The sequence below is a fragment of the Salarias fasciatus genome, chromosome 3 (genome assembly GCF_902148845.1).
Source record: "Salarias fasciatus chromosome 3, fSalaFa1.1, whole genome shotgun sequence".
Lineage (NCBI taxonomy): Eukaryota > Metazoa > Chordata > Actinopteri > Blenniiformes > Blenniidae > Salarias > Salarias fasciatus.
The window spans coordinates 27,402,867-27,413,522 of NC_043747.1; the positions used below are offsets into that span (position 1 = coordinate 27,402,867).

Below are 10,656 nucleotides of genomic sequence, written 5' to 3' on the forward strand. Positions count from 1 at the left end.
CAATGGCAAGACTGAAGCCTCTCCCGACCCCAGGGCTCAAAATGCTGAAGGAAGAAGCTTTCAGTGACTGTAGACACCATGGACCCAGTATCCAAAAGGCAAGGAACACCAACATCTCCCATGCTCACCTCCACCTGTGGACAAGCCGACATGAGCTTCAAAGCCTCACCTACCCCACTGAAAACGACCCCTGAGCCAGTGGCTACTCCCCCCGAATTGTGGCTCTGCAATTCGGCGGGTGCTAGTTTTCCGGGTCCTGAGCAGAGCGGGATTGCCGACTGGACGGCGGAGGTGCAGGAGAAGGGGACTGGGCGCGAGGGACACGCACACCATCACACTCACTCGCATAGTGGCCTGGCTGCTGACAGCGTCTACAGATAATGGGGCCACGACGAGGTGGAGGGCGACGCTGAGTGGGGTTCTGCAAGGCAGAGATACTTTGAGTAAGGTTATTCAACTGCTCTTGCTGCAGTCTCAACATCTCTCTCACTTCCTGGAGCTCTGAGACTGGGGGTGGAGTAGCTACCCTCGGGGGGCCGCCACTCACCCCATACTGAAGCCCCAAAGCTGAAGGCACACTGTGACTGCGGCCCCTAACCCCTCCGGGCAAACCCTCACGTTCCCACCGAATCGCCTCACTCCTTACCTCGAGCAAATTAGCAGTAGGTTGCCGACGCACAAACTGTTTTAATTCGCGGCGGAGGGCACCATCCAATACGGACTCGACAAACTGGTTACGCAACATAGCCTCTGCATTTGGCATCTCACTAGGTGCACGCGCTTTCACCGACGCCATAAGACTCATCAGTGCGAGGGAAAACGCGTGGAGTGTCTCTCCTTCTTGCTGCCACCGGGAGAAAAATGCCTCCTGCAGAGCTACGTAAGACTCCGAACAACCGTACAGTTCCTGTAGAACCGCAAATATCTTATCTGGGTCATCCCTCTCTGCGCTAGGACGATATCTGATTTCTTCCCTTGCCTCCCCTTCGAGGTGGTCGAACACAAAGAATGCCTGGTCGGATGTGGACAAATGGCGCGCCCTCATGCAAGCCTGAACCTCCTCAATCCACTCGTTCAACCCCATCCCTGACTTCCCTCTAAACATGGGGCATTTTCGGTCACGAGGGACAAAAACCAGCCTCTCAGTCATGGGTATACTGGAAGTGGAAGGAGCAGAAGTAGTAGGCAAGGCAATGCGCTTGGACCAGACCTTGCTGCAGCCTGTTCCTGTCGCAGCCTCTCATTATCTGCTCTTAACTGCAGAACTAACTCCTTCAGCTCCTTTAGTTCCTCCTCCATAACTACACCCTAACAATATAAGGGCAGGCCAATAACCAGAATGGGGCGGGGGACGGGAGAAGAGGGGAAACAATTTCCTCAGAACTCAACAACCACGGGAACCCTGCCGCTGCTTTGCCTTTGAAAGAAACAAAAGAACAATTAACTCAAAAATTCAAAACCAGCAACAAATGGTTGCCTCGAACTAATAAAACAAAACAAAATGAAAAAGAGAATTCAACCGAAAAAAAGAAAATAAATGAAGGGAACACACGTCTCTGCTTACCAATAGTGATCCCGCCGACAACGCCAGATTGTGGCAACGGGAAGGGAAATTGTGTAGTGGTGTACAGTATTGATTATTGAACTGATGCTGTACACCACGGGGCCTGACAACGCCACCCTGGGAGTTACACCCAGGGAAATATGTGCATCATAAGGTGCCCCGTACGGCACCCAGGTCCGGAACTAAGGCAGCAGGAGACGTGGTTCCGTTCAGAAAATAATCTTTTTATTAAATACCTCAAATCACACACACACCCTAAAATTGGAGGGAAAGACAGGGAAGCCCAACAGAGGCTGGCTTACCGTTAGGGGCACAGTGTAGGAGGGGAGAAGAGAGTCTCGAAGGGATCACCCCAGACACACGTGAACACTTTCACACCAAAATAAAGATGAACACACTCAAACTATGGGGTGTACACACGTCACACAGGAAGGAGACCACCACCCGGGAGCACCTGCACCACCACCGCCACGCTCAGTCTCTGGAGGGGAGGAAAGAGAAGGGAATAGTTAAAAGGGGGAGGGTTTCCTAACAACCAAACAATAATCAAAAAGAATCAGTAATCAAAAATCAATCTAACACAGGTGGTGGGCAATCCCAACACAACAAGTAAAATAAATAAATGCAATGACTGTAAACTGCCCCCACCTGAAATTAACAAACAAAACTTATTTCCTTTTAACAAAACAGAAAGGGGAGAGGATACCCCCTTACAACAAGGGAGAACTTAACTAAAAAGAAAACAAACAAAAGAGAACCAACAGAAATATGCCATCACGAGGAAAATCAAATAAACAAAAGGAAGCAAACCAAAGCAAGAAAAGAACCCAACGGTAACTGTGATGGCACCACCAGAAACAAACAAATCAGACAAACATAATATAACTAAGACCCCCAGAATAAGGAAGGGGGAAATTAATAACCCTTAATCATTCACACCCTAACAATAACATGGTGCAGCGCATCGCCCGACAATTGCGTTTGTGGTGCTCAGCAGTGACAGCCTCGCTGCCGGCTGCATGCAGTTTGCAGACCAGGACCACTGGAGGGGACCGTGCAGCAGTTCAGTTGAGAGCACCAAATCCGGAGTCACAATTATCTTCGCCGTGCACCGTCACCACGAAGGCAGTCTTGCAGCAGAAAAGCAGCGGCAGAGCCCTAGCATGTGGAATGGAGATCTGGTCAATAAAGTTGGTGTTAAGGAAGGCCATGAGGGTTGTGTTGTCAACATACCACGCCATCTGTCCACCCGACAGAGAGGGGGGGGGGGGGGGGGGGCGTCACGGGAGTAATCACCTACACGCGCCCACACACGCACAAAACAGCTGATTACTGCTGCCGTTGCTAAATAGCGACACAGCTGCGCACCAAGAGGGGGGAAAAAGATCGCACTCACCGCAGTTTAGTGGTAGCTCAGCCTGGCAGCTGTTCACTCTAAGCAAATCGAAGCTGAGCAGAACGCCGATCGCTCTAAGGCGAGCAGAAACACAGAACCAGAAGAGAGGGGCCGAAGGGGCAGGACATGCTCTCAATTCCAACACAGCACCTGGAGCGCAAATACAGTGTGCCTTTATAGCCAGCTCCCCCTGCTGGGATTGGCTAATTACTGCAGGCCACCCAGAAACCTCCTCCTGCTACAATATAATAAATTATTTTTCTATATTTCAAAATGGACGATGTGAATTATGTGTCACAGTTAACTTACATCCTACAATCAATGACATTGAGACATGAGTCGTGTTTATTAGTCTTCACCCAGTCAGACTGTTCTCTCTGCAGATGTCTGGGTGTTTATTGTTGTTTGTTGTTTAGGGATCCCCATTCGCTTCCACCGTGATGGTTGCTGGTGTTCCTGGGGTCCTAATTAAAAACATTTACAAAAAAATTACAATAAAAAAGAGAAGTGTGGTAAAATTTTACATAGACCTTTCTCGCCGTACACCTTGACAAATCTTTAGGTCAACTCAATCAGCATGTCACTCACCCGAAGTCTGACAGATGTTTTAAATGCTTGTAACTTGGAGTCTCTAATTCTATGAGGTAGTTTGTTCCATAGCTGAGAAGCCCTGTATAAAGATGACTTCTGCAAAAAACAGGTTCTGGGGCGGTCAACAACCATGTCTCCTCCAGAGGCGCTTCGTGTGGGATGAACATGGGTCTGATTTACAAACGTTACTCTCTGAAATAAAATGTCAGGTTGTTTAGTTCTTCAACCACATTAACAAGCTATATTGCACTTTACTAAGAAACATTAACCAAGACAAAGTGGAGTGCATGTCTTTCACTCTGGTAGTATGAGGACATTTCAGAACTAAACAGGCAGCCTTATTTTGGGCAACCTGCAACTTAGCGAAGTCAGTTTTATTTGCAGCGGACCAAATGACATGACAATCCTCGAGCTGAGATAAGCTGATAGCTCCACTTCCAGCACATTAGAGATCACATTTCCATCAGGATTAGCATCGTACATTGTCGAATTGTCTGCATACATAACAACAGATGCCTTCTCTAATACATGAGGTAGATCATTCTTAAAAACAGAAAACAGAAATGACAGAGAGCCGTTATAAAGCACTCGCTGGCTTCGGTCTATTAAATAGTCTCAACGAAAACAAAGATTTTGAAGAAAGCTGTTCTTCCTCCAGAGGGTCTGGAAAGCAGCTCCCGGGCTGCCGCTTCTTTCTAAGGGAAGATGAAGCTCTGTGAGCACCGCCCAGCACCGCAGAGCTGCTGGAACAGAAAAACAGTCTGAGGGACCAGCAGGAGAATTCTCACCACACCGTACACAAAACACACAATGTAATGAATCAAATTAATTTATCTTACTCTCTACTCTGAAGACTCCAGGAAGAAGACTTCATGTATTCAGTCCGATCTGCCGTTGGGCTGAAGCCATCTGCTGTTAGCTGCTGCTAGCTGAAGCTAGCTGCTGTTAGCTGCTGTTAGCTTCAGCCCCGGTCAGCAGGCTACAAAGACTGAGACAAGAAAGACACATTTGAATGAGAACAAGAAAAAAAAACACACACAAAAATGCACACATTGGACACACGCGTTTGTGGACTGAAGCATTGAAACCTGCGCTCTAATCTTTCAGTCTGTCACATCTTCCACATGGATGCATCACCTTCACAGTACTGTTGTCTGTTCACCATGGCTTGTATCAGAAACACAGGATGTACATGATGTGATTATTTAAAAGAAAAAACTTCTCTCATCCACCCTGAAGCTCTGTACTGATCAGCGGTCTCCCTTTAACTGGCTCCAAAAAGCCTCCTTACAAGCAGATGGTCAAGCAGACTGAAAATATCACCTGAGTGGATCCGCTTCTTTCGGATCAACTTCAGTTTTAGATCTGATAGTCAGATGTAGTCTACCCTGATCGATGATACAGTACAGTCACGTCATAACGTGATGAGAAGAATTAGGAAAGTCAAAAGTGGAAGGACTGGATGGCGACTGACAAAATTTTTTAAATAAAAACCCTGAGAAAGCGAACAGGTTTTGACAAGTTAAATGCAGGTTTTTATTTAAGTCCTTTTAGGGACAACTTGGAACAGATCTTAATGTCAGTGACAGCCAAAAATGAGTAAAATGTATTTATTTACATCAGCATGTGGTGAATATTAGATGTACTGTACAGAGAACAGTGTCTGTGTGTGTGTGGTCAATGCAGGAGAAACACTACTAATATTCATAATGACACTATAATTGCACAGAGAGGTACAATAAAACAATAAACATTGAAAACATCTGACAAGAACTTTGCCAACAGTCAAATCCAACAGAGACACAATAAACCAACAGCAGTGTGGTCATGTAGGGCTGCTCTCTGGCTCCCTCTAGTGGACGCAGACTGCGACAACATCACCTTCGTCTCGTGAGCTGAGTCTGATCAGAGGAGCTGAATTCCACTGGAGGAGTGTCTGCGGCAACAAGGAGGTCAAACACGATGCAGCAGTGTGAATTCAGAAAGAGAAGCTAAAGAGAAGAGCTGGAAATCAAGCTGAACGCTGGAAGAACCGCCCAGACTGTGTGAACCTGGTGAACCACTGAAAACACTCAGCTGGATTCAGACATGCACAGAAAACACATAATGGGTCACCAGTTCAACCCAGCAGTGTTTGAAAGCCACAAAGTAACAAAGAGGTAAAGTGACTCTTGCTTCTATATGATTCAAACTGAGAAACCAGAACAGAGAACAGACTCAGAGAGGAAGTGACATCTCTACTGTGAGGCTTCAAAATAAAATAACGAGGGAACATAAAAGACTTGCTGGACGTAGTGTTTGTTTCTCTGGGTTGGTTCAACGGATGAGACTGAGGAGAAGCTTGACCTGGAGTCAGAATCTGACTCTGTGGGTAAAACATGTCAGGAACATCCGCCTCACAAGTTTCACCACAAAGTTCATCATAAAAGCTGCAAATCCTCTGAGATTCATGTGACGTTCAAACAGCCAGTCATCAACATAGTGACCGCAGCAGGAAGAGAGAGGAAACAGGAAAAGACTGAACCTGCACCGACACCAAAGAAGGTCTATTTTGGAATCTGGGTGAATTAACACCCAGCTGACACCACCAGTACTCAGACACATGGTGATTTGGAGGTTTTATGTGTAGAAATAAATTCCTGGTGTGATATTTATATCTGGTAAAATCTCTTTAAAAGAAATAAAGTTACCATTTTACCCACATTTAACATATTTACTTTCTAAACTGCTCTTGTATTGATTTATTCTCAAAGATGATAAAGTGACGCAGTTCAGCCCGGAGTGTGTCTCACAGTCTAAACACTCCTCTCCTCATCTGCTCCGCCCCTCCCTTCAGATCAGCAGTGGGTGGAGCAAACATGTGAGTCGACAAACTACTTTCACTTCTCCACACATGGAGCCACAGCAGAGACAGTCTGGACTCTTCTGAGGATTTCTACTGATGTGAGTAAAACTGATGCCGGCAGCTGGATGAGGACAGGACTCACTGAGGGGGATTTACCAGAAACACAGCAGCTGCTTTACTCACTCAGGAAACAGGAAACCAGAGGAGGGTCCAGCTTCAACCTTGTTGAGCAGGAAGAGAAACTCTTCAAACTCTGGCTGTTGTTGAGAGGAGAAAATGGCTCAGAGAGGATCTCAGCTGGATCCACTAAAGTTCTCTTGCTCCATCTGTCTGGATCTCCTGAAGGATCCGCTGACGGTTCCCTGTGGACACAGCTACTGCAGCAGCTGTATTCAAAGCCACTGGGATGAAGAGAAGAAGAAGGGAATCTACAGCTGTCCTCAGTGCAGGAAGGAGTTCAGACAGAGACCTGACCTGGAGAAGAACCTCCTGTTAGCAGAGTTAGTGGAGGATCTGAAGAAGACTGGACTCCAAGCTGCTGCAGCAGAGAGCAGAGACAAACTGCAGGACGTCCTGAGAGAGACGGAGACAAACGTCTCACTGAGAACCTCTGAAGAGGAGCTTTCACTGCTGCAGCCTCAGCCAGAGAGCAGAGCAGACTTCCTGCAGTATTCGACTCAGATCATTCTGGATGGAAACACTTTAAACAGCAGGCTGTCTTTGTCCAGCGGGGACAGAAAAGCCTCTTTAGTGCTGCTGCATCAGCCGTATTCTGATCATTCAGACAGATTCATCGGAACCTTTCAGGTTCTGGGCCGGCAGAGTCTGACTGGACGTCACTACTGGGAGGTGGAGTGGATGGCGAGAGGAGTGGATGTAGCAGTGACGTACAAGAACATCAGCAAGGCGGACCATGAATATGGGTTTGGATGCAACGACAAATCTTGGGGTTTAATTTGTTACGACAAAACTTTCACATTCCGCCACAAGAAGATCAGAACTCCCCTCTCGGGTCCCCGCTCTCCCTCCTCCAGGGTGGGAGTGTACCTGGACCACAGAGCAGGGGTCCTGGCTTTCTACAGCGTCTCCATGGCGACCATGACTCTCCTCCACAGAGTCCACGTCGCCTTCACGCAGCCCGTCTACGCTGGAGTGAACATTTATCCCTGGGCCGTGCACTTCTGGAACCTGAGGAAAGGAACGTCTGTAGAGTTCCTGAAGCCTCAGTAGAGGACACACACACACACACACACACACACACACACACACACACACACACACACACACACACACACACACACACACACACACACACACTCTGAAATGTCCACAGATTGTGCTCATGTTCGTGTCTCCTGACACACAAATAGTTGTACTTTTACAAGGATGAAAAATGATAGCACATAAAACTGTGATGAATACAGCAGTGAGAACAGTGTTTATGAGACAGGAGCCCGGAAAACTTAATTTAATGAGTAATCATGAATGGTTCCTGATTGACTGATCAAATCCTTGTCTTTAATTCTTCCACTTTGCAAGTCAAAAAGACTATTGATGGTCCCAGATTGACACTAAATTTGCAGAATGTCATTAAATCAGAACAAAGGTGTCTCATCGTAATTGTGCTGGATTATTTTGATTATGAATTGATCAAATTGTTTTGTTTTATAATTTTTTGTACTGAGTTATGGTTTTTAGAGTAAAGTGTACTTGATTTATTGATTTGTTCACTGAGTTAATAAACACTTCAGTATCTACCAAAAACTGAGTCAAAAGGTTTAAATCATGAGATACAACTGTTGAATGAATAAAGTGAATATGTTCGACTACAATGTGACTCGAGAAGAAACTGAACTCAAATACAAAGAACATCTAAAGACTGAGATGAAACTGCTACAGAAACAGATGACCAAGACAAGAGGACAAAAAAGAGGACACATCTGACCAGACGACGACCAATTTTACCAAAAATAAATGAATAAATAAATCCATGTCTCAGCAGGAAGGATGGGATCAAGAATCATCTATTGTAAATTACTTTAGTTTAGACTGACCTCTAGGAGGTGGAATAAAGACATGAGGAGTTATGAGACCCAAGAGAAGTAAACTTCCTGAACCTCCGTCCCAACATGTGTGCATCAAGGTAAAAAACACTGTTCAGTGACCTTTGACTCTTTCTCCAGTTGAAGTGTTTCCAGCAGCCACAGAAGCTTCAGGAGAAGAAGAATAAAACCGTTTGACCTTCCAGAGAAACTTCACAGTGACAATGGAAATCACTTAGTAAATCAAACAAATAGAAAAACATTTTCATATCCAGTTATGTATGGAAAGGTGGTGGGATTCAGCTTCGATGTGCAGACAACGCCACCTGGGGAATTTCACCATGGATGTTCACCAACAGAGAAAAGAAAAAGAAAAAAATTCACCGGTTCATTTCACAAGTGAGAGAGGGCCAGAGACATGATCGCCAAAATACCAGTAACCTTTATTTAGAACACTTTTAAAAAGTAAATTCCCAAGAAAAAAAAAGCAGATTTAAAACATCTGAAATTGCTGGTTCACCCAATAATTTGTCTATTTGCAGCAGGACTGGGTTAACTGGTAACCAGGCAGCCAGCAGACAACAGGAGCTCCACACACCACAAACCCAGAACACCTCAGAGCAACAGGAGACCCCCACCACCAGGGGACCTGGCTGGACTGGGCCACAGCTCCTGCTCACAACACAGAAACACAAACTGCACACAACAACAACAAACCCAGCAACAGACATATTTGTGCAATAAAAAAAAAAAACAAAAAAACATCAACAACAGCAGATGTGGAGGGATACTTTTGAAATAAGTAACTGGAATCATTTTTACCTGAAAAGTAAAACATGTCGTGTTTTTAAAGCTCGATTCTCCACAGATAAGGAAATATCCGTATTTCTTGAAAGAAACCTTTTTTTCTTCCTTTTCTGCTTATTATTGGGCAGTATAAAGTCTGATTTCAACTAATTTTGTCTAAAACTCAACATTTTCTAGTTGATTTGAACCTGAATTCAAACTTGGACAGATTATATCTAGATTGAATCCCAGGGGAGAATCCTGAGGCGGGTCAAAACAACAACCGGAGCCCAAAAACCAGAGAAGTCCAGAACACTGGAAAACACGAGGAAGCAGGAACAGAAGAACACTGACGTCCAAGCACCCGGCACATGGAGGAAGACTGCTTATGTACTCCAGGAAGGGGGAGGAGACGAGAGACGACTGGACAAGGACATCAAGGAAAGACTGGAGGAGTGAGGTGGGCGAAGATGAGGAAACCGGGGAAAGGCAAGGCCATGGGAAAGATGGGAGACCAGAAGGAAGAAGAGACTCAGAGTGGCACAGAAACAGAGGAACACTGAGGAGGCATCGGCTGTGATGTTTCAGCTCCAAGCCTTCATCAAGGCAGATCAACTCAACACACATCACACCCAACATGATTTGGTTTACTAAAGCATTTATTTTGATTGTTCAATGTTCTGATTGGCGCATAACGTGTGTCGCTATCGGGGGCATTATTATCAGGGTTCAGACTCTTTATCACCAGTGATTTTCAGTGACTTTTCCATGACTTCTCCATAACTTTTCACCAAGTTTCTGTGACCAAATCACAGCTTTATTTATTAAAAAATATATATATAGATATACATATTTTAGGGCAGGGGTCGACAATTAGCGGCCCGCGGGCCAAATGTGGCCCGCCGAACCGTCCAATCCGGCCCGCGAGAGGATCCCAACACGCGCGCGCACAAACGCATTAACGCACGCATTACCCCGGGCCCTCGAGCGGAGGCACGCATCCCTGTTAGAGTGCGATATCTGTCATTGTGTTGCAATAGACAATCTTCGAGGGATGTGTTGTGGTTTCCGGTTTGTCACTGAAAAATAAAGAGGAGTGGCACCTCCTCTGGTGAACAGAGAGCTCAAGTGAGTGCGCTGCACCGAGCTCACCGTGTGTTTATTCTCCAGTAAGTTTGAGTGTGTGTTTCACAAAGTCAATGTAATGACGCGATTGTCGCTCAAGGTTGAGCGGCGGACGACGAGCCATGACGCGGCGAGAGGCCCGGCGGTGAACGTTTCCAGGGAAAAATCCGCGCGCCCGTCGACTTGCACTGCCACTCGCTGCCACCCGCCGCTCCATCGCTCGTCGCTCGAGTTGAAATAATTGAACCTTTCAAGCGAATTGGCGCCAGGACAGCCTATCAGCGTGGAGGTCTTCATGCACGTGCCG

The 10,656-nt window shown here is 46.1% G+C and overlaps 1 protein-coding gene across 1 annotated transcript; it reads left to right on the plus strand.

The window, feature by feature from the left end:
• Positions 1-5,610: 5,610 nt before the first annotated feature.
• Positions 5,611-8,131, plus strand: LOC115385849 (tripartite motif-containing protein 16-like). The gene is made up of 2 exons (XM_030087936.1): positions 5,611-5,710; positions 6,388-8,131. The coding sequence occupies exon 2, from the start codon at positions 6,673-6,675 to the stop codon at positions 7,624-7,626; it is 954 nt and encodes a 317-aa protein (XP_029943796.1). The 5' UTR covers positions 5,611-5,710; positions 6,388-6,672; the 3' UTR covers positions 7,627-8,131.
• Positions 8,132-10,656: the final 2,525 nt, after the last annotated feature.

Excerpts from the sequence above, each read along its gene's own strand:
- LOC115385849 (XM_030087936.1), top strand. The coding sequence starts at position 6,673 with ATGGCTCAGAGAGGATCTCAGCTGGATCCACTAAAGTTCTCTTGCTCC.